Source organism: Pogona vitticeps, chromosome 3, assembly GCF_051106095.1.
Source record: "Pogona vitticeps strain Pit_001003342236 chromosome 3, PviZW2.1, whole genome shotgun sequence".
Classification (NCBI taxonomy): domain Eukaryota; kingdom Metazoa; phylum Chordata; class Lepidosauria; order Squamata; family Agamidae; genus Pogona; species Pogona vitticeps.
In genome coordinates, this window is record NC_135785.1 from 16,863,643 (window position 1) to 16,889,023 (window position 25,381).

General features: G+C 40.9%; 1 protein-coding gene across 11 annotated transcripts in view; it reads left to right on the top strand.

Moving 5' to 3' along the window:
• TNIK (TRAF2 and NCK interacting kinase) overlaps positions 1-25,381 on the top strand; it is a 327,386-nt gene that overhangs the window by 139,531 nt on the left and 162,474 nt on the right. For all 11 annotated transcript variants that reach the window (XM_020793810.3, XM_072996188.2, XM_078389655.1 and 8 more), the window contains exon 3: positions 17,951-18,007. In XM_020793810.3, the coding sequence (XP_020649469.2) occupies positions 17,951-18,007 (57 nt within the window). The remainder of the gene's footprint in view (positions 1-17,950; positions 18,008-25,381) is intronic.

Genomic DNA, 25,381 nt, shown 5'->3' on the forward strand with positions numbered 1-25,381 from the left:
ATAAGCTAAATTAGTCAGTAAGTCAGGTAACTCAGAGGTCGTCAATCCCTGGTCCGCGGCCTGGTGCCGGTCCGTGGCCTGAGCTGGGCCGGGCCGTGAAGACAGACCTTCCGGCCCCTCCCGCACACACTCCCTTCCCCACAGCTGCTTTGTGCACGTGTACGCATGCCAGCGCTGGCATGAGCACTCCCCACCCCTTCACACATGCGTCCCAGTGCCCGAGCGCCACCGCAGAGGGATGGGCGGGGGCGCTGGTGGGCTTGCAGGTGCCTCTGCACATGCGCAAAGGGGTGGGGGAGCGCTCACACTGGCATGGGCGGACAGGCGGGCACTCCCCCACCGTTTCGCACATAAGCCTGAGAGAGAGCGCATCTGCGAGGGGCGCCTTCCTCGGAGGCTCAGCCAGTCCGCAGTCCTAAAAAGTTTGGGGACCGCTGATAACTGATACATGTAGGGGGATTTCCATTTTTGGGAATAATAATTTAAGGATATACTAGCATTTGATTTGTTTTAAGGGTTCTTGTGTGGCCCTGTATGTTTCCCTGTCCTTAGGAATCAAAATCTTATTTATTTATTTAAAATATTTCTATCCTACCTTTCTCCCTAAAAGGACCCAAGGCGGCTTACATCACTAAGACAGTATAAATAAAAACAGTAATATTTTAATACAAATATTAAAGCAAGAATTAAACAAGTATTATATTAAAATTGTAACTAAGTATTAAAACACATTTAAAACAACATAACACAACAGTTCCAGAGTCTGGGAGCAACATGGGAGCAACAATAGAGAAGGCTCTTTTTTAATTTTTAGTTTTATTTTTATTTATTTATTTTGGTGCTACTAACTGCTGATGCTTTCTTCCAGTATGAACACTGCATTTTCATTGGCCTCCAGAATGCTGTTTGCAACCTGAGGGGTTTGCTGCTAGATATACCCTGGCATTATTCTTCAGATGGACCCTGGTCAATAAATGCTGTGTTGTTGTTTTTTATAACAGCTGGTATAAAAGAGTTAAAGTTATGGAACTTACATATTCACATCTATTCAAGTGAGTCTCCTCTGATTGGGACTGAGAACTGGATTTATCTAGACAGCCAAAATCATATAAAGAAAAGCCACATGTGCAAGAGCAGTTATTTGGTGGTTTCCCCTCTCCTCCCTCAAAATGAAGATTCTTTCTTGACACAAGATGCTTGAAAAATGCAGATGTATTATAATTATTTGGATTATAATTATAAATTTATTAATATGGAAATGCCAAAATTCTGAAGATATCATTCTGAAGATATCAGTTGCAACCAAAAGAGTTTGACAGCTTTTCAGGAGCTCAACATTACAGTTTGATTTCATCTGTGGAAAGCTCTGTATGTCACACAAATTATCCAACAGAAAATTAAAGTAGGGGAAGGTTGGCTTTCTCTCTTTCTCTGGTTTCTTAACAATATTTGCTATGCAGTGTGAAGACTAGAGCATAGTGTACAGGACCTAAGTGTTGGAATTAAAGCACACATCATGAGGCATTCTACAAAATGGTGCCTCCTTCTGTGAAGTTCTGTATATTAGTATCAGTAGTGATGCCCCAGACTGTTAGATGGCACCAACTTTATTTTAAAAGATGAATGGAATGCCTTTTTCTGTTCGTAAGTGGAAGCTCCGGTCGCAAGTCGAAGCAAAATTTTGTGGCCGGAGCTGGTCGTAACTCGAAATGGTCATATGTCGGGACGTTCGTAAGTCGATGCACCACTGTACTTATTGTAAGAGATTGGGAACCGAATAAAGTGCACTTGAAGAATTACCTGAGGCACAGAAGAGTTTTAGAGGCAGATTAGTGACTGGCTGCCTGAATGAATGGGGTATTGAAATGGATTGTTGTACAGTATCTTATTGCTTTGAATGTGTTTTGAATTTGCTTCTGTTCATCGTTCTTTTAGGGTGGCATTTGTTTGATCCTTTTCAGTATTTGTATACTCACTGTTGTTAGCTTTGAATACAGTGGGGTCTTGACTTGAGAACTTAATCCGTATTGGAAGGCGGTTCTCAAGTCAAAAAGTCTGTAAGTCAAGTCTCCATTGACCTACAGTGCATTGAAAACCGATTAATCCCGTAACAGGCCGTTTTTGTTCCATTTTGGTTTTTTTCTGGTCTGTAAGTCAAATCTCAGTCTGCAAGTCAAACCTAAATTTTGCGGCCAGAGAAGTCTGTAACTCAAAAAGTCTGTAAGTCAAGCCGTCTGTAAGTCAAGGGTCCACTGTACTATATTTAATGATGTTTAAGCCACTTTGGGTCCTTTTTAAGGAGAAAGGTGGGATAAAAGCAAGCAAACAAACAAGACTTTGAATAAAAGAAAACAGTGGCTGAAATTCTGTTGTGTAATAAGGCACAACTGAAACAGGCCCATTGAATCAGAACTCTTCCATAAGCTCCATTGATTCATGGGCCTACTCTAATTGCAACTTACTGTGGTAACCAACAAGATTTCAGCCATTATTGTCACCCACCCACCCCGCCCGGAACAAGAACAACAGTGACTGTGTTACTGTTTGGATGACCTGTTTGTTTATTATGAAGGGCCAACTATTGGCTTTAGGTTGTTATTTTTTTGAGCTGCAGCTTTTTAGTCCAATTGCCTGTCCTAGATAGGTCATGAAATGGTTCCCATTTTGTATGCCCCATATGGTGGCAAACCTGCTGGAGAACATGAGAGCTGGAAAAGAGGGGAAAACAGAGGCCAAGCTAGACATGAAGCTATTTGCTTGAATTAATTCATTCTGTTAGAATATTTCCATACTACTTGGCATTTTAAAATACAATTCCAAAGCAGTTTCTAATAATGCAGTGTTTAATATCATAAATAAATAAATGAAATCAGTTGATTAAGTGGTGGAGAGAATCACATGGCTTATTCCTGCCATTATAAACCCATCATTGTAAATCTTGGTGGCTAATTGCTAGTTAAGGTATTGTTGGTTATACTTCCTATTGCACACAAGTCATGTGACTTGACATGTGACAGCAAATGCGAGCACTGACTTTTTCACTAGCAAGACTTTGTGATTGAAAAATTTGCTGCTGGATATACCCTGGCATTATTCTTCAGGGGGTTCCTGGCCTTGCTGTCTGTTGCCTACCATAAACAAGTAGGTCGGTCTATGCCATACACTAAAGTTCCAGATGGAATCTGGTTAGATAGTGATGAAACAATACTGTACAGTATTAAACTGAAATCACTAGGAGTAGCTGAATAGGATCTGTTCAGGAAAATTGGAGATATTAGAGGAACATTTTGCGCAAAGATGAACATGATAAAAGACAAAAATGGGAGGGACCTAACAGAAGCAGAGGATGTCAAGAAGAGGTGGCAAGAATACACAGAGGAATTATATCAGAAAGATTTGGATATCCCGGACAACCCAGACAATGTAGTTGCTGACCTTGAGCCAGACATCCTGGAGAGCGAAGTCAAGTGGGCCTTAGAAAGCCTGGCTAACAACAAGGCCAGTGGAGGTGATGGCATTCCAGTTGAACTATTTAAAATCTTGAAAGATGATGCTGTTAAGGTGCTGCATTCAATATGCCAGCAAGTTTGGAAAACTCAACAGTGGCCAGAGGATTGGAAAAGATCAGTCTACATCCCAATCCCAAAGAAAGGCAGTGCCAAAGAATGCTCCAACTACCGTACAATTGCACTCATTTCGCACGCTAGCAAGGTTATGCTCAAAATCCTACAAGGTAGGCTTCAGCAGTATGTGGACCGAGAACTCCCAGAAGTACAAGCTGGATTCCGAAGAGGCAGAGGAACTCGAGACCAAATTGCTAACTTGCGCTGGATTATGGAGAAAGCCAGAGAGTTCCAGAAAAATATCTACTTCTGCTTCATTGACTATGCAAAAGCCTTTGACTGTGTGGACCACAGCAAACTATGGCAAGTTCTTAAAGAAATGGGAGTGCCTGATCACTTTATCTGTCTCCTGAGAAACCTATATGTGGGACAGGAAGCAACAGTTAGAACTGGTCATGGAACAACTGAGTGGTTCAAAATTGGGAAAGGAGTACGGCAAGGCTGTATATTGTCCCCCAGCTTATTTAACTTATATGCAGAATACATCATGCGGAAGGCTGGACTGGAAGAAACCCAAGCCGGAATTAAGATTGCCGGAAGAAATATCAACAACCTCCGATATGCAGATGATACCACTCTGATGGCAGAAAGTGAGGAGGAATTAAAGAACCTTGTAATGAGAGTGAAAGAGGAGAGTGCAAAAAACGGTCTGAAACTCAACATCAAAAAAACTAAGATCATGGCCACTGGTCCCATCACCTCCTGGGAAATAGAAGGGGAAGATATGGAGGCAGTGTCAAATTTTATCTTCCTGGGCTCCATGATCACTGCAGATGGAGACAGCAGCCCTGAAATTAAAAGGCGCCTTCTTCTTGGGAGGAAAGCGATGACAAATCTTGACAGCATCTTGAAAAGGAGAGACATCACCTTGCCGACAAAAGTCCGAATAGTCAAAGCTATGGTTTTTCCTGTCGTGATGTATGGAAGTGAGAGCTGGACCATAAAGAAAGCAGACCGCCGAAGAATTGATGCCTTTGAATTGTGGTGCTGGAGGAGGCTCTTGAGAATCCCCTGGACTGCAAGGAGAACAATCCTATCAGTTCTAAAGGAAATCAACCCTGAGTGCTCACTGGAAGGACAGATCCTGAAGCTGAGGCTCCAGTACTTTGGCCATCTCATGAGAAGAAAAGAGTCCTTGGAAAAAACCTTAATGTTAGGAAGGTGTGATGGCAAGAGGAGAAGGGGACGACCGAGGATGAGATGGCTGGACAGTGTCTGCGAAGCAACCAACATGAACCTGACACAACTCCGGGAGGCAGTAGAAGACAGGAGGGCCTGGCGTGCTCTGGTCCATGGGGTCACGAAGAGTCGGACACGACTAAACGACTAAACACACACACAGCTGAATAGGATAGCTAATAGGAAAATCAGTCTCATGGAAAATAAACAGATCTTTATAGGCTGAAACAACTGGGCATGTTTAGCCTCGAGAAGAGAAGACTGAGGGGAAGTATGATAACACTTTTCAAATACTGTACTTGAAAAATAGTCATAAAGAGGGAGGGCAGGATCTATTCTCAATTATTCCAGAGTGCAGGACATGTAATAATGGACTCAAGGTACAGGAAGCCAGATTTTGGCTGAATATTAGAACAAAAATTTCTCAACTGCTAGAGCAGTACAACAATGGAACCAATTACCTTGGAAGTTGGTGAAGGCTCCAACGCTGGAGGCATTCAATAGAAAATTGGACAGCCATCTTTCAGTTCTGTTTTGATTTGGATTTCTGCACTTAGCAAGGGGTTGGAATCATTTGCCTTATAGTCAGTCCCCTTCCAACTCAATAATTCTGTGATTTTAAATACAGTGGTGCCTCGCATAACGAGCACCCCGTTGAACGATGAATCCGCATAGCGATTCATTTTTTGCAATCACAAAAGCGATTGCATTGCGATGTTCCCTATGGGGAAAAATCAGTTTGCGATTTTTCCCCATAGGCCCCCGGCAGGTGCTTCGGAGCGGCCGCGGGGGAGGGCTCCCCCGCCATCGTTCCGAAGCACTTCGGCTGGCCAGCGCTTCACAACGATGGCAGGGGAGCCCTCCCTTGCGGCCGCTCCGAAGCGCCGGCCGGCTGGCTGTGTGAAAATGGGGGCTTTCCCCGCGGTCCTCCCAAAGGCCCCATTTTCACACAGCTGATCGGCAGTATGGAGGATCTTGGCATAACGGTGAGTTTTCACTCCATAGGAACTATGAGGTTTTCCCTCCCGCATTGCGATGTTTCCGGATAGCGACGATTAATCCAGAATGGATTTACGTCGGTATGCGGAGCACCACTGTACCTTGCATTAGGAGCCTTCATAATCTCAATGGGGAGATCATTCTGCTGGATAAGTGCCTGAGTAGAGTACTCTATCCTCCACACTGTTTTTGTGGAGAAGCTTCTTTCTTGGGGAGAATAGAAATTTTGGGGTAACTTTCACTTCAACCATAGTGAGAACTGCTCTTCAGATACATGGAGGTCTTTGTGTCATCCTGCTGTTATTTTGGTTTAAAAATTGAGTCACAATAATTGCATTTATGCAACTAGAGTCATGCCTGATTTATCCCTGATTGGTTCAAGATGATCTAGAACACAATTTTAATGTTAAAAACTGATATATATTTTTAAACGAGTTTTCCTGGAACACTGAGGGATGGAGTAACTGAAAAATTGATATTATTTCCTGTCTTCTCTGGATTATGATTGTCATCAAATAAAAAAGAGATAATTAGAAGACAGGAATAGAACTGATTAGTTATGGCACTGCATGGGTTTTCTGTAGAGTAACAGAGGTCTTTTATTAACAACAGCCTTCTGGTACCTTAAAAACTAAAATGTTAAAGAGCGGGGAGCACTTTTTGGACTGTAATCTCATCTAATGAATTGGGCTGGAGTCCACAAGAGCTGAAGCCAGATACTGTACAGACCTCTTTAAGATGTGACAAGATTCCTTTAACCGACCAGAGTAGACCTTTGGTCTAGATGGGCGGGATAGAAATATAATTAATTAATTAATTAATTAATTAATTAATTTGTTGGTGGTGCTTCAGTAAAGTAGCTTAGTTACTCCTTTCCCAGAAAGTTATTAAATTGATTATTTTGCTTAGAACAGCTTTTAGGAAAAAGGTGTTTTAAATATCCTTAGTAGTCTGATTACTCATGTTTTGGGAGATGTTCTTAATTTATGCTACATGTCTGTCGTAGTGCATGTGCTTTGTACAGAGAAGGTCTCAGGTACAATCCTGAGATCTCTAGTTAAGTGAGTGTTGGTAACTGTGTTGGGAAAGATCTCTGCTCATGATCACGGTTGGCATAAAAAACTAAATTGGACAGGATTGGCCAGTGTTCCAACTTAATAGAGGACAGCCTAATCTGTGCAGACGTTCCTTGAAATTCACCATCATCATGTTTTTGGGTCCAAAAGCAAAGTGAACTTCCTCACGTGCATAAAGCATGATGTGTATGTATGTGCGCACACCACCAAAACCAGAAGTAAGATTCAGCTGAAAATGAATTTCATTATCTCCCCTAGAATGCCTTAAGAAAAAACACATTATATAAATGTTTTGCAAGGACTTGTCTTAAATCAAAAGTAAATAGATTTTTTTTACAAAAAAAAAATCCTGAAAGTGCAGATATGAATCAGACGTATGTTAATTTGATTCTGTAAGCATTCCTTATTGTTTCTCTATTAAATACACCTAAGAGATACTCTCAGAGTAATGTATTTTCATGCAACCAACAAACGTGCTGTTTTTTAAGAAAGGAAGGAAGGAAGGAAGGAGAGAGGAAATATATTTCAGATCTGATGGCAAGCAAGACTTGGGGCAGAATTCACAACCTCTTGCTTGTTCCCTTGGGGTTTTGGTTCTGTTTGCTGGATAAGAAAAGGTTACATTCTCCATAAAAAGGTTGTATTATGGTGGGGCCTATTGTGACCAGTGCTTCATCCTCTTTTCTTTAGTGTTCGTGGCGGGGTGGCGGTGAGCTGTTTGCTCACCTAGGAGAGGTACAGAAAAGGTCAATCCAAAATTATCAAATAGGTTGGCTGTATTCCAGAGTTCATGTGATGGGTTGTAAGCGCATTGCCCACTCTCACCTGTCTGTGGAAGAGGAATATGAATCTTTCAGCAAGGAACTGCTATCTTTCCTGCACAGTATTCCCTGGAAAGGGTGCGGAGCTGTGTGGGATTTGTGTGTTTCTTGCAGAAAAGAACAGGTAAAAAGGAGCAACAAAAATGAAAAGCAAACACAAAAAAGAAAAGAAAAACAAGACCAGGAAGTTTTTGTGGGAAGGCAGAACATCTTGTTAGTGCATGGAGAGCGTTGGTGAGGAGTGTGACATAGTGAGGCTCAGAAATTTACAAAAAGTTGCCAAAAGGATTTTAAGGGATGTGGTGAAATCCAGGAAAGTCATTCAAAGAATATACAAAATTAGGCTTTTGGGGCCAATAATCTGAGTTGGTATAAGTAGCTTCTAAGCACGCCCTTAATTTAGTCAGAGACTGAAAATAGTACATGATGTGTATGTTTTTTATGTTGTCTTCTGGCTGGGAACCAGAGGCTGCAAAAACAGACTTGAGATTACCTGTGGTTCAACATGCTTCATGACTCCTACCCCAGATCTATTCTGGCTTTATAACACTGAGTGAAGCACAGCATTTACACCACAGAAGCATGTTCCATTTTGACTTCACTCCCATCTTTTTTTTTCCTGGCTGCCTTTACAAAGTTTCTTCTGCTTGAAATACCTACCTAGAGTATGTACAGTTCTCAAGGCCAAGAGCCTCTTTGAGGTTATGTGTAGCACCGATAATATTTATGAGGAACACACATAATCTTCAGAACTCCTTTGCCTCAGAAGGATGAATCTAGATTATTTTGGCTTTTGTACTTTAGGGGAGCTCAACCGGCTTTATTGGATGCGTCGAAGGATTTGAGACTGTTGTCAGATTTGTGGCCAGGCTCAAATTCATGAGAATGAGGTGAAATCACAGGATCTGCCTTTAAAATAGGAAGCAGGCCAATTGGCATGGTTTCAGTTAGGAAAGTAGATTTAGGAAACAGCAAAAAATAAAAGAAAGCTATAGTAGTGGCAATTTATATTACTTTCCCAATGTTGAAGTTCTTTGTTGTGCGATCAGATTATCTGTTTAGATAATTTATTCTATTTGCAATAACAAATATTGCTTTGTTGAAAAACCTAATTCTGTAACTAGCTTCACAGTTTCCTTTCCTTTCCTTTCCAAGCAAAGGTAGTTATCCTTTTCATATATGAAAATAAAGATTAACAAGTTAAGCAGTGCTTGTGAAGGAGAGGGCTCATAGTGTGTGTGTATATATCTGAATTTTGAGTGGATCAAAATTGGGAAAGGAGTACGGCAAGGCTGTATACTGTCCCCCAGCTTATTTAACTTGTATGCAGAATACATCATGCGGAAGGCTGGACTGGAAGAAGCCCAAGCCGGAATTAAGATTGCCGGAAAAAATATCAACAACCTCCGATATGCAGATGATACCACTCTGATGGCAGAAAGTGAGGAGGAATTGAAGAACCTTGTAATGAGAGTGAAAGAGGAGAGTGCAAAAAACGGTCTGAAACTCAACATCAAAAAAACTAAGATCATGGCCACTGGTCCCATCACCTCCTGGGAAATAGAAGGGGAAGATATGGAGGCAGTGTCAAATTTTATTTTCCTGGGCTCCATGATCACTGCAGATGGAGACAGCAGCCCCGAAATTAAAAGACGCCTTCTTCTTGGGAGGAAAGCGATGACAAATCTTGACAGCATCTTGAAAAGCAGAGACCTCACCTTGCCAACAAAAGTCCGAATAGTCAAAGCTATGGTTTTTCCTGTCGTGATGTATGGAAGTGAGAGCTGGACCATAAAGAAAGCAGACCGCCGAAGAATTGATGCCTTTGAATTGTGGTGCTGGAGGAGGCTCTTGAGAATCCCCTGGACTGCAAGGAGAACAAACCTATCAGTTCTAAAGGAAATCAACCCTGAGTGCTCACTGGAAGGACAGATCCTGAAGCTGAGGCTCCAGTACTTTGGCCATCTCATGAGAAGAAAAGAGTCCTTGGAAAAACCCCTGATGTTAGGAAGGTGTGACGGCAAGAGGAGAAGGGGACGACCGAGGATGAGATGGCTGGACAGTGTCTGCGAAGCAACCAACATGAACCTGACACAACTCCGGGAGGCAGTAGAATACAGGAGGGCCTGGCGTGCTCTGGTCCATGGGGTCACGAAGAGTCGGACACGACTAAACGACTAAACACAAATATATCTGAAGCTGAGGTTTGGAAGCTGGGTGTGGTAAGTATGCTGATGGTCCCCGGCCCTGTTACTCCTTCTCATCAGAATCAGGTGATGCTATGCAGGTGTTGGCGCAATGCCAGGGTGGTGTAATAAGTTGGAGGAACTCCAATAAACTGAAGGTGAATCTTGATCAGATAGAGTCTCTGTAAATTGTTGGGAATTGTCCTGAATGGGCTTGCAGTCCCTTTGAAAAAACAGATGTGTTTCTTGAGAGGATTGCTGGATGCACATGGTCTCAGTGCCTCAGAGTGCTTTTGGTCAGCTTCAGTTGCTCTTCTCTCCATAATTGTTTTAAACCTGGCCAGATTAGCTAATGCAGAATGTTATATTGGGTACAACAAACCCCACTGTGGTGGGGCTGCCCTTGACGATGAACCAGAAACTGCAGCTAGCACTGAATATAGCAGCTAGATTAATATATTAAAACATAATCGTCCATCAGTTGTAAGGGAACTTAACACATCTGGTCTCATGACATTGGGAGTCCTAGATCAAATGAGCCGCAGCCTATGAAAGCTTATCAGTCTTTAAGATGGATATGAATCAAGCACTAGATGCCATGTTATATATTTCAAGAGTAGGCTAAATATAGACTCCTTAAATATCTCACTTACCTTGAAAGCCATATTAGGACTGCTGTAAGCGAGTGCAGCATAACACACGCGTCCCCGTTTTAAAAATAAAAACTTTTTTTCCAGTCTCCATCCCCTTCTGGTTTCTTCCTTCATTTCCCCCCCCCCCCCCCATTTTCAGGTGCTCTTTATAGCAGCCAGTGGGTCTAATTGAGAGGTAAATTTGCCCCCAGATCTCCAAAACCTGCCCTCACCCCTATATGTGAACAAGATGAAAGTAAATAGCTTTAGTTGGGTCTTTTATTTCCAACAGCTTATTTGTTTTAGGAGCAGAAGTTTCTGTGTTCAGGTTCTTTGAATTGTTAGCTGATGATGAAAACTAGGTAGCAAGTGACATATGCGTGTCATCTGGGAACGGGCAATGCACAAGTCAGCTCAGTATTCTGAAATTCACTCAGATGACCTCAGTTCACCCTGGACTCAGGGCTGCTTCTCATTAGAAGACATTTTTTTTGCCAGAAGAAGTATATTGGTACGCTTTGCACAATTTGTCAGCCTGTTATGCTGTTTCAAGAAAGTAACACGGACCTAAAGCAAAGCAGTGCCACTCTGCTGGAATGCTAAGTGGCTTTTAGGTCATCTGTAAAGCCACATGCTTTACAGTTTTGATGTATAAATTGAATGTGAGTTATACAGGATACGACTGACGCTTAACTGAGCATGATGCCCCCTCCCACCTATGGAAGCATAAAAATGACCGTCTTGTGCATCTAGTTTATCAGTAGCTGTTCCTATATTCAAAGGCATTATTAAACAATAATTTATAGTATGGATATTTGTGCATACACAACATAACATGCAGTTTGAAGGTATCTGATGTTGTCTTGCTAGTGAAGTTGCAACACTTTAGTATACTGAACATTCTGCTGGCGTACGTTCAATTTGTTCCAGCCAAACAGTACATGTCACAGAGAAATACAGTGGTGCCTTGCAAGACAATTGCCTCACAAAACGACGAATTCACTAGACAGTGACTTTTTTTGAGCAATGTTGTGCTTCCCAAAACGATTATTTCTATGAGCAATTTTCACTGGATGATGTTTAGGTCCTTGCCTCGCATTAGTATTAGCTAGGTGTTCCTCCCACAATCCTCTAGTGCACAGGTATTAGCGTATGCTAATACCTGTGCACTAGAGAATTGTGGGACGAACACCTAGCCCCTGATGTGGGTCCCGCAGGGCACCCCAAAACACCGAGGAGCTCTCTTGGCCTCTGGCAGGACTGGGGCTTTGCAGCCCTGTACTGAGTGCTCTCCTTTCTTTACAAAAGATAGTAGCTGAAAACATCTAATCCACCTCATCAAATTCTTGCTGTAACTCCATGCCTTGCCTATATGGAAGTGTGTTCTCTGGCAGACTGAATATAACACTGTTCTCTAAGGAACTCTGGGTTCTTCTCCAGTGACCTAGTTTTGTTCATTTGCACAGTTCAGTACCAAACACAGCTTAAGATTTTACCCAGTGGTGATCCGGAAGGACAAAAACCAAGAAGTTACTGCCATCTCGGATTGTCTCCTGTTCTCATGTGGTGAAAAGTGTTGTTGCAGAGGGTCAATAGGGTTGTCTGTTAGTCAGCCCAAAAATAGTTGACCAGCAAAATCACCTGTCCCAGATTCTCCTTGTTATTAGGGAAGATGCTGCAGATGATCGAGCTATCCAGATATCCAGCATGTATAGGAAATTCAAAATTTAAGCCAAAATACATTTGCAAACAAGTTCTGTGGGCATTTGATAGAGAATATTGCAAATCCTTGTCTTTGATTCATTGTTCTAAGAGGTTTTATAGTGTGGTGATCCTGTGTGTAGAGAAAATCCATAGAAAAGCCTACTAGGCGTAATTTAGCTATAAATCCCTCGAACCAAGAACTGATAAAAACATTTTTTTGTAAGAAATAAAGTTAACTTAAAGATGGGTCAGCGCACATCACAAACAACCCTTAACCAATACCAAAAGGCAAGAGACCAAGCTTTGCACTCTAGAGATATGAGGCTGGCTTCTAGTTGTAGTCTTATAAATGAAACACACCTAGGCATTCCAAAAAGGGAGTGCAACAGGCTTGAGAGCACATTTTCAAGATTTTCAAGTTGAATTAAAACCTTTAATCCATAGTGGAGTACCATGTAACAGCTGAGATAGATCTTTGACCTTAACTATCTGCAATGCAGCAGAGATTAACTGTGCCTCCTTGGTGTTGAAAAACCTGAAGAAACTGCTTTATTTGTATTCTGTGCTACCTGCACTACAGACTGTGGCTCGTTTAAAAAAAAAGATTGGAGGAGAAAACAATGCCTTGGTATTTAAACTTCTTAATCTGCTCACTCTGCTGTCCATCGATTATCCACTCCTTTACTTAAGTGCATCTAGTAAAAGCTATGAACTTGATTTTCCTAAAATTATCTCTTAGACTTGTTTTAGAGAGTGACATAAGAATAACGTTGTCTACATATAACAACAAAGGAACCAAAGTTTCTACCAATTTTGGCACATCCTCTTTACCTTCAGGATTCAACAGGCATGTCATTTACCAAATATCCATTCAGGTTGATTTTCTTGGTGAACCATGTTTCCTGTAATAAAATCACATCGTAAGATCTAAATAAGTCCATAACTCCCGAATCTCCTTGCACAGGATGCCAGCCTGCCATGTTCCATGAAATGATTTTAAACTGGTAGTCGTTTGTGATCAGTTCTTTCTATTTAACCCCAGGCCAGGTATTAAAATGAGGATTGGATGTTCCTATTGACTGTTCAGCTTGATGTTCAATCAGCCATGTTCCACTATCTGATTCAACTCTTGTCTCTCATCTATCAAAACAGGTCCGTTACCCTTCTGAGGCTTTGAATAAGGTTTATACCTGTTTCCCTGAAAATAAGACCTAACCTGAAAATAAGCCCTAGTAGGATTTTTCAGGATGCTCGTAATATAAGCCCTACTCCAAAAAAAAGCTCCAGTTAAGTGAAACCCCACCCTCCACCATTGTGCAGCAACCAGAAGATGACATGACTGTATTTAAATAAATGTATATCGTTGTACATATCGTTGTAGCCGCCTAGAGTGGTCATTTGACTAGATAGGTGGGCTGAGGCTGAATCTGGACAAGACAGAGGTTCTGAGGGTGGGTGGCCCCGTGGTTGATGGCTTGGGTGACTCTCTCACGTTTGGGGGGGGTGACCCTGGCCGCGAAGAGTGGGCTCCGCAGCCTGGGCGTACATCTGGACCCAACACTCACCATGGAAACCCAGGTGGCGTCGGTAGTCCGCACCGACTTTTTCCACCTCTGGCGGATTGCCCAGCTGCGGCCCTATCTCGACACGGGAGCATTCACTACCTTGGTGCATGCGCTCATTATCTCAAGATTAGACACTAACGCACTTTACGTGGGGCTGCCTTTGAGGCTGATGCGGAAACTTCAGGTGGTGCAGAATGCGGCAGCCAGACTCCTCACTGGAGTGAGAAAATACCAACATATTTCTCCAACTCTGGCTGCATTGCATTGTCTGCCCATTCGTTTCCGCGTCGACTTCAAAGTCTTAATGCTTACTTACAAAGCCCTAAACGGTTTAGGACCTCGATATTTGGCGGAACGCCTGCTCCCACCAAGGTCTACCCGGATCACCCGTGTGAGTCAGGAGGTGAGGCTGAGGAGCCTGACGCTGAGAGACGTCCGGAAGGAAAAGACACGAAACCAGGCCTTCTTGGCGGTGTCTCCTCACCTCTGGAACAACCTCCCTTCAGAGATTCGTGCGGCCCCTATGCTGGACATCTTTAAAACCCAATTAAAAACATTGTTGTACATCCAGGCCTTCCCTCCAGTCAATACCTGATTTCTTTTCTATTCCTTCTTATTTTATTCTCACTCCATTTTATTGTAACTGTATCAAATGATTATGTAATGTTCTTGTGTTTTATTGTTTTATCCTATACTAGAAGCTGCCTAGAGTGGTCGAGTAGACCAGATAGGCGAGGTATAAACAGACAGACAGACAGACAGACAGACAGACAGACAGACAGACAGATAGGCAGGGTATAAATGCAATCAATCAATCAATCAGTCAATCAATCAATCAATCAATCAATCAATCAATCAATCAATCAATCAATCAATCAATCAATCAATCAATCAATACGTGAAAAAAAGTAAAACATCCCCTGAAAATAAGCCCTAATGCATTTTTTGGAGGAAAAATTAATATAAGACCCTGTCTTATTTTCGAGGAAACAGGGTAATTTATCACTATGCCTCAAGGGGTATTCACATTGTCCCAGATCCTCTGGGCTGAGATAGGTTTTTTTGAAGCCATTCTGCACTCGTCATTGATTTCCTTGAAAGCATGCTAGGCTGGCAAATTTAAAGTCAGAATGTTTGTATGCCAACCTATTTCCCTTGCTCTTCTTCCTTTCCTACTGTTCTGCTGTCACATGGCTATTTATATTCATCAAAAAAAAAAACAACATCATTGATTGCTGAATCTTTTGTCAGAGCCTTTGGTGAGGGTGAGGGTTCTCTCTGTGCTGATATTCTATCAATCATTACATCCTGAGTCTGATTAGATAAAGCCAGAAAAGTCCTTAATAATTTCTTCTCTTCAGGGTCATGAAAGAGATCGGATTCCTTTGTTTGATATACTGGTTCTTGTTTCCAACAGAGTTGTCTTGATTGCATGCAGTGATGGGGGATGGGTTCTGAACATTTTCTAAATTAATAAAATTATCAAGTCTATTATCTTTGGATTCAGATTTAAGTTCATCATGGAGCAAGGTTGCACGAGTAGTATTCTCAAAAAATCAAATCAGCAGCAATCCCGTCCTCCGGAATTTACTCTTTTGTCAGTATACCTCCTTGGCAATGCCGCTTACAGCATGTGTATTAAGGAAGTAATGAAACAGATATTCTATCTATATTATATCCTTTATGGTAAACCTTGGAACAAGTAGATCTACAAGATGCATAAAATGAATCTTACATTGATATTGGGAAAGTCTGCCTTTGGGCTTAGGGAAATTTTAATAAGCTAGCTTTTTACAATTACAAATAATTTCCTATTTTGGCAATGTTACTAAGTTTGTTTCTTCTTGGGTTATGTTAGGTTTCTCAGATATTAGACCTAGTTCCTCACTGGAGAAATACCATGGAACTTGTATGGCATCTGCAATAACTACTGGTTTATTTGTTCTATTTGTGGGAATAGTTAGCTTTGAATTGTCAAGAGGTATTGGACTGATATGATTAAGTTGTAGCGTGTTACATTTAGAGCTTTTCTTCTAAGGCAGTTTTGATGAATTTTGTGCAGGGTCACCCAGCAATCTAAAAACTCATTGGAAATTCATTTTCTTGGACTTCACAGATTGCTATACCTAGTTTTCCCCCTTTTCTATTTGTTTTAATATTTTTACTTATTTATTTTCTGTGGGTACTTCTGTCAGTCGTTCCCAAAATTAGTTGAGAAGTAAAATGTTCTATGCCAGATTCTTCTTGTCATTTGACAAGATGCTACAGGTGATCAAGTTATCCCAGGATCCTTGTGTTAAATATGCTAAATAGAAAAGAACTAACTATGAGCAACTTGTTCTTTATTTTTATGAGTTACTTCCAGGCTTTGCCATTCAGATATTCATTTTCTGCATGTTAGATTAAAGTTGACATTCTAAGCGGATGTACTTTAAGTATATTTAAGGATTTGCTTGAGTAGGGAAGGAGAAAGAAAGAATATAACCAAGCTGCAGAAATATATTGATGAAATTGTATATTTAAAATATAATATCCAAACTACCTGAAGGCAAAAATCACAGTCAAAATGATTTCACGGTGTTGCTGTTCATCTGTTCCTTGGATCAGTGCACTTTTCGCATACTTGTTTCTCTTTCCATCTAAATAAATGTGAGAAAGGTCTTGTAATATTAGAAATGACCCTTTGTGCTACATAAACAATATATCTGCCTTAAATGTGAACTGGAAAATTACAACGGTAATACGTGATATTATTAGCTGGTTAATCAGTTTGGGTTCTCATTCCCAGCTTCCCCTCAGCTTTTTTTGGCCAGTAATTTGAATTCTAACATGATTTGGCATTTTCCCCTCAGTAGGAGAAATGTGACACTCATTTACATCTTCTCTGAAATTGTAAAAGCTCATCCTGTCTGAAGGTGACAGTTATGCTGTGTTACTGCATTTCATTCCATGGGGAATGAGACTAATCTACTAATTCTTTAGCATCCAGGACCTTGGTTAACTTCAGAGTGTCAGCTCTGAGGTGTATTACTTGTGCATTCAGCTGCAAAGTAAATATGCTTTTGACTAGCTGAATAGAAAAAAATCCAGAGTAAGAGTACAATCATTTTAAAAGTATTTTAAGTTATTAAGAGTCTTTTGCACATCACACAAGGTAAAAAATGATCCTGAAAACATAGAGCCCAGCTGGCAATATATGAAATTGTATTTTGTGTATCTCTGTTTAAATAAAAAGAGCAGCTGGAGGAAGGCGTTTATCCTCACTTCCATGTAGTCCTGAGTTAAAACCCATGGTCTTTGACAATGCTGTCCTCTCAAGGTGGGGAATCTTTCTTTGCCACCAATGGCACCTTCTTTGACTCAACAAATGGCAACTTGGGCTGATGGTGGTAGTGTTTATCTGGACTGCACTGTGAGAGAAAGACCGCAACATAAAAAACCACAGGTGCCTTCACATTCTGCCACACCTCTGATTATGATTGAGATTCATGCAGCTGGTTTTTTTAAAGATGATATTTGAGATGTTAAACATTTAATGTAATTTTATTTTGATCCACGGGCGAGCAAGATCCCTGCTTTGATATTAATGTTTGTCGGTGACATGGTCATTTTTGTTTTTTGTCTTCTTCCATAAAACCTTTAATTAAAAACATGCTTATTCTTATGGATATATATCACACTTAGCTTGGATGCTCTCTGTCAGTTGGATATGCACTGTCTGGGATTTGGTAAGTCATCTCTGTAAATTCAGTTGATTCAAATGGGCCTATTCTAACTGTGTTTTACTTTAGCATAGTAGGTTGCAGTTGGAGTAGGTCCATTTGAATCAGTGGAATTTATGGAGGAAGTGACTCACTAAATCCCCCTTGATTAAATTGACCTACTCTAGTGTAATTTGCTACACAAAGCAACAGGATTTTGATCACTGTCTGATATTGTGCCATGCTGAAGTACAGTATACACTCCTGATGAATAATGAAGTTATACCACTGACTACTAATTTTGCAGAGGTTTTTTTTTTCAGGAAATTATGCCTCTCACTGTAGATAGTAAGCTGTATTAGACAAAAAGGCATGACAGAATTCACCACACCTGTTGGATTAGAAGCAGTTTGTTGAATTTTTGATACCAATGTTTAACCACTTGCTTGTGTGTTCTATTCCAGGGTCGTCATGTTAAAACAGGGCAGCTTGCAGCTATTAAAGTTATGGACGTCACTGGGGTAATGTACTCTTCTTATCTTGCTTTTTAGTTGCGCATCTGTTTGATTAAAGCATTGGAAAAAGATTGCTTAAGAATTTGAAAATATCTGTCTCTATGTTAAGGTTTTCCCTGAAGTATAGGCTACTTCAGTTGATCCTTATTTCTAAAACTCACCCATCTCTGTGCCTCTGTGATGAGTACAGATGGGGTTATTCGTTTATGAATACAAATACCCCCCACAGGTAGATATAACAAGGGTCCAGTCCCATGGGGCCGGACCCTCCACTCACTGATGTGCTAATGCCACGGGGTCTGCACTGCCGTCCTATCGCTCCAGAGATCCCGATCACCAAGCTACTCCTGGCAGGAGGTGGGACGACAAGCCTCTCTGCCAGGTTGAAGAGTGGCTCAGTGATCATGATCTCCGGAGCAATAGGATGGCAGCATGGATCCCATGGCACTAGCGCATTGGTGAGTGGACTGTCTGGCCTCATGGGGCCAGATCCTCGTTATCTCCATGTGTGCAGGGGTATTTGAATACGAATACCCCCATCTCTAGTGATGAGCCATGACACACATTCCCTTCATGGGGAACACTGGGTCTTCTGTGGCAATTACTTCAGTGCTTCAGCCACAGAGTTCAGAATGGATACTTACATATCAGCAGTGACAGAGGATCTATATTTTTAGGTAATCTAAAATTTCTAGTCTCCACAAGGTAACTGGTAGACCATTCTTCCTTTTTATTTTCTCTTTTTTTTCCTTGTGTCATTCTCTTATCTTACTTTTCTCTTCCTCTTCTGTTTCTTCATGGCTATGAGTTCAGCATTTGTAAACAGCAGATCATTGCACGCTCTATTTTGGTTTACAAATGTTCCCTTGAATGGCAGAACTCAGTCTGTTATATTTATACAAATTGTGGCAGACATTATAGAGTTTAGAATTGTAGGGGGAAAGAAAGCCTGGATCTGTATCTTCCCTGCCAGCAGAGACCTGTCAAGAACCATCTTTATTTCCTGCTGTCAAGTAGGGAATATCTACTTTTTCCTTTCAAAACATGCCCACTGCTTGACTTCTATGTAGTGTTACTGCTGGTTACTGAATTGTTTGCATAAAATAATGTTTTTGCTTTTATTTGAATTACATTGTTGTAATATATTTACTAGAAGCAACATGAGCTGCAACATTTACTGTAGACTAGTGACCTAAGAATAGGAATGTGAATATGCTAATTTCCTATGGGTTGAATGAATAATATATGTAACTGGCTTCTTCACAGACTTGAAAATTTGCAAGACAGCTTTGTTAAATACTTTCTATTTATGGGTTTCTTGAAGAGGAGGAGTGTGGGGTTGGGGGGGGGGTGTTGCTCCATTGTGTTAGCTGTTTGTCTAGTAGCAAAAAATACCTAAAGGGAACTACGACAGTAGAGAACCTGTGCTCCTCTCAATATTGAGGAATTATTCCTCCCATCACCCGGAATGGCTGGAGCTCATAGGAACTGTAGTTCAGCAGTATCTGAAGGGTCGCAGGTTGCTCAGCCCTGTCTTGCACACTAAAATGGACTTGTTTTGCAATATTTGAGTGAAACCTTACTACTTTGGGTACGATCCATCAAAAACTATAAATGGAATAAATAGGTGGATGGGTGCAGATTAATCTCGCGCACTAGAATAGTACCTTTTAATCCCCCAGAGCCACATTTTATTGAAGGATTCATATTAAAAACTGGATTTAGACATTCTGTAGCATTCTCACATGAGAAATTGTAAACTATGTCTCCAAATTTCAGTCACTTGTCATCAAAGGTTTGTTTGTTGTGATAAATTTATTTTATTTATTTATTTTATTTAATTTATATCCCGCCTATCTAGTCACGGTGGACTACTCTAGGCGGCCAACAACAAAGATAAAATACAATAAAATAAAACAACAAATTACAAAACAATTAAAATAAAGAAACAATAAACAGAATAAATAGACAAAACAAGCACAAAGTCTCGACAAAATCACTTACTTTTTGACATTTGTGTACCATTGACAGGGTCAGGAAAAGAACCATGGCATTTTTAAAATTACTTACTTACTTACTTACTTACTTACTTACTTACTTACTTACTTACTTACTTACGTACTTACAGTACTTACAGTACTTACAGTACTTACAGTACTTACAGTACTTACTTACAGTACTTACTTACTTACTTACTTACTTACTTACTTACTTTTGTACCACCCATCTGGCTGCCACTCTGGGTGGTTCACAACTTGAAAACAAATAAACAATAATATAAAAACAATAAACATAATCAAAATTAAACATAAAATAAATAATCCACACAAAACTAAAAACTAAAAATAAATTAAGAGATTTCAAAGGCAAGGTGGCAGAATGGGCCGTATAAAACACTAAAACAGTCACTGTGTTACATCTGTGAAGATTCTCAAGTTATTTGGGTGAGGTTATCTAGAAAGTGAGTCATGGCAACTGGAAAGACATCCAGTTGCCGTGTCTCCCCTTCCACACCTTCCACTTCCATGTTGTAGACTCCCGGAAGGCCTGCCTAAAAAGGCCATTTTAATGCGTTGAATACGTAATAGATGCAAAGAAATATAATAGATGTATTCTGCTTGTCAGTATATTGATCCCATTTGGGTGTTGGGAACAGTCTTAATTTTCAGTACACTGGAAATCTTATTAGGGACAGAAATACCCTGTGATTCAGTTAGCTCTAGTTTTTTTTTTTTTAAGAAAATAAATAAAGTTTAAAGAAATGAGAAACAGTGACATCTAAGAATTTGTCAGGTCTCTCAAAACTTACTGAGAAGTTACAGATGATTTAATTTTCAAGGAAATTGTGCTTACTTTGCCTACCAGTTCCATTATTCTGGCTGGAAGGTTGGGCGGCCATCTTTAAGTCTACATACAGTCCATTTCTTTGTTGCTCTGCCCCTTACACAATCTTTTGAAATACAATGCTGGCTTTGAGGAAAGATGCTCGTCTAATATTTTCTGTCATTTCTCTCCTGGTACTAGTCCTCAGTGCCTCACTTTACTAAATGGCAGCTTTCCAGACTGGATTAGGCTGGGACTCAATGAAATCAAGACATGCTATTGTGGGCTGACTCATTTTGCCAGTATTGGGAGAACAATGTATGTTGCACCTCTCTGAGAGGAAACTATTAAAGTATTGAATTCTTATTATTGTGTTTTGCCTGATTCAGCGACACATGAGCATGCACAGAACTGTTGTATAATTAAGAGAATGACCTACCAAAAATGCATAAATATGGTGACTGAGAAATTTACATGACAAAAAGAACAGGGATTTTCAAGATGTTAAACTTGTTGTTCCTTTAATAGAAGGAGAGAAATTACACTTGCCAAATTGGCAAAGTTGAAGAAAGTATAAAATTACTAATGCTTTCGGAAATACTGTATAAGCACATTGAGGTTTACTAACAAGAGTCTCGATTCACGAAAAACTCACACACCATTTTAAGCCTTATTGTCAATTTTCTTGCCTGGAAAAACAGTGTGAGATTTCAGAAAGAGCTTGTCTTTAAAACACATTTAAATGTAGGATTTAAGCCAATAAACCAACTTCATTTGCTTTCAGTTCCATTCAGCAGCCCCTCCACCCCCTATATAGGCCTCCCTTTCAGCCTCGCTTCCTCTGAAAAACTCTACTGTTTGGTTTTCCTCTTTCTGCTGTTCCAGTTTTCCCAGACTTTTTCTTTTCATTTTTCCGTAGCCATTTTTCTTTTGAGCATATACAGAGACTCCTTAGTAAGCGGAGATCCATGTACTGACAACTGGTCCATAATTAAATGATATATTTAGATATGACGTTTAAAATCTAATAGCTCTAGGAATAAATACTTAATTTTCACTGGACTGGGTGTCCTTCTCATAAAGATCCATTCTAGGTCCAAGCTTCAATGTGATGCCACTTTGTGTAGGTATCAAAACATGACCCTCCCCAACAGAGAAAATCCTCTCCAAGCTAGGCAATCCAGAAGGATGCCATGAAGGGTAACAATATCATAAACATCCTGTGTATCTCCATGGTACTATACTATGGTTATTGAAGATAGCCGTTTCCAGATTTTTAGGGTGGTTGTGTAACCCTGTATGGGTTACACAAAGGGTAAATCCCCTCCCCTTTTAGTTGGTTTCTACTGAACTTTCTGGGTAGTGGTCATGTGGGTGTGTATATTTTAAGTTATTAATTTTAATTTCTTACAATCAACAAAACTGAAGCTATGAGATATGTGTGGTGCAAATTTTAAATGGCTGCTAGAGCCATCTGTCAACTGCTACTTGGTATGTCAAATAGGTGTGTGTGAGGACTTAAAAAGCCAGGATAGAAATCATCTGTGGGCTGTGCCAGGACACCAAGACCTTGATAGTATCCCTACCTAGGTATGGGTCGAGCTGTCTTATGATCGTTTTAATTTATCTATTATTGTTCAAATGTAGTAATTTTAATTCAGTCCAGGGGAATTCAGAGGGTGACTGTGTCCATGGGAAAGCTAGGAAAAACAGAGACTCACAAGTGAGTTTTGAGTCCTGATAATGGCCGTCTCTGAGGACATTCTCTGAGTTAGCTGTGTGGGAGGTATCTGCCACTCTGGTCAGAACCATTCCAGCTTGGTTGAGATTATCAAATGCCTTCAAAGGTCATGGGTCTTGGAAAATTTACTGCCTATCACTGTACTTGCTGATAGGGCTACTCTGCCAAGGTTGACTTGCAGTGGTCAAGGAAAAATGAAATCAGCAGACCTTCCTGTTTCTGGTGGAGCTGGGGGACTTGGTGCCAACAGACAGACTGCATTTCTAGCAGTGGTACTAGCTCTTTAATGCCCTGGAGTTAACTTGTAATGGCCAATGCAGAAAATGTTGAGGAAGTTTTGAGTAGAGATATGGAATTAAGTAAAAGAAGAATGATAGCTATGGGAGAAAGGAACAGTGGGAGACAGAAAGGGCTCTTTCAGACTGAGCATTATTCCTTGAAATGCATGTCAATACTGAAATTATCAGTACAGTATTTCAACACTGTGCATATATCACAAAAAGTCTTATCTTGGTTTGAACAGAGACTAATTCTGTGACTTTGCAAGCCTTTGTATCCTTTCCTGAAGGCATGATTTGTATAGTTTCAAGTCTGCTTAAGATGCTGTAGCAGGGTTTGGCACAACAGCAAAAGATCACTCATTCATGTTTTTTCCCCACCCTGCCTTACCCTCTTTCCTCCCTCATCCATGCCCAGGAACCTAAGCAGCCAACTCCCCTCTTCTCTCAGCATTTCTCGCCAACAGCATATCCTGGCTGCAGCCTCATCAAGGAGAGTCCACTGGCTAGAAGGAGGGTAGCAGAAGCTGCCGCTGCTACTGCTGCCACTGCCCGTTTTTAAAATAGTCTTTAATACTTTTAAGCACTCTTAAATACGGAACTTCATAACCTGTCAGACCTTGTCCTTGTATTTGCTTGTCTTCCGAGGCAAAAGAGCAAGCTGCTTTTGTAGGAGTGCTAATCTCATTAAGTGCTACATTCATTCATTACCATGTAGACGAAAGGGAGATAGAGCTTATCCCAACTGGATTGGCTCAAGGGTGATAGTAGAAGGAGGACACTGGGGGAGAGAGCAAGAGATTAAGAAACATGGAACAAAAGGCCAAATGCCTATGTCCTTTTACTCTCTTGTTGATGTTTGTAAATTTCAAACTCAATTTAGACATCCCAGGAGAGGTGTGTGTGCATGTTTTGTCCTTCATCCATCTGCTGCCTCCTCTTTCCTGGAGAACTCCTACCTGAAGAACTGTCAGTTGGTTACAAGATTGTGTCCTTACTGAGAATCAACTCTTCTGCAGATAGCTGTTGCCATCTTCCCCTACTGCACAACTCTTGGGACTGAGGATATATAAGCTGAGCTGTTGTGAGGGTGGGGGGTGCCCCTTTAGGGGCAACACAAGGCAAAGGTCAGTCCACCTGTCTAAATACTATGAGAAAGACAACAGACATTATTCATGGGCAGTTATCTGCCTGAGTTGTTACCTGTAATGTAAACATGTGGTTGTAAAGGGGAACTGAGAGAGGCCATAACTATTTTACAGGATAGGAAGAGACATGGCAGTTATGGGAAAACAACAGGTACCCAGAATTTCATCCTTCACTAGCATACCAATCTGACCTGTGTTATGGACTGGATGAAGCTGGTGAGTTAATCTCTGTCAGCTTCATCCATTACAGCATAACCTGGGGGGTATGGAGGCAGAGCTGCAATGGTCTTCTGTGATTCTGTTACCCTCAACCCCATCCTACAGTCTACTGGTTGTGAGTATATCTATGTGTGGATGACTAGGAAGAAATAAAGATTCTGTTGATATATCAACCCTGCTCAACAGTCTCCCTTCCTAAGTTTGTTGAGCTGGTCTCAGGATTGGTGCTTGAGTCTTCTTAGCTAGTGATGCTGTGGGACTTCATGCCATGTCATGTGGCTCAAGACTTCATGTCCTCCATGATGACCATAGTTTAGTCCCAAATGGTTTCAGACTCCACTTATGAGATGGAGTGCAACTTAGGCCTGTTTCTTTGTGCTGGATAAGGTCATGGTGATCTGGATATGAAGGAACTCTATGTAGTCCTAACTGATGGAGCTTAGAGTTTTTGGGACTTAACAGCTTCTGCAGGCGTGAGAGGCAAGTCTCCACCCAGGAGAAAGATGGATCTGGGCAGTTTCTTGATAACACTTGGAGAATGTCCTGCTGCCATGACATTTCTGTTGAAACTCTGGATGATCTCTGAAAAGGGCAAATGGCCAGGATAATACGAGACATACGTGTGTGCCCTTTCCCACAGAGTGAAGCCAGGCTCACTTCTTACCTTACAAGGGAGTTGGCAGTGATGAAATGAGCAGGACAGCAAACAGTGCTGAAAACTCAGAAGTCTGATTGAACACAGGCTACAGCTCATAAGAAAGCCTTTGCTGTGACACTGTGGGCATATTAAAAAGTATTTTTCTCAGCATAGAATGACATCTGCTTAAAATCACTCAGCAGAACTGTCTTGAGAGGTCAAAAGCCTATTATGATTTGAACAGTTTGCAAGACACTTTGGAGATTAGACTGCTCAGATTCACTCTGAATCAGATGCTGTTAATGAAACAGTTCCTTTGGCACCCGCTTTTCCAACAGTAATGAATAATGTTCTGTTTGTACAGCATGAGGACGTGGACCAGATCCTTAGAGAGCTGAGGTCCATCGGACCTTTGCCCTTCCTGGCTCATTAAAAAGGCTGTGGTAGTGTGTTGGCTGGCTGAGGGAATAAAGAGTGTGAAGAGTATCTCTTTTCAACAAGGCAGAATTCTAATTTGCCTAATTGGGGTGGTTG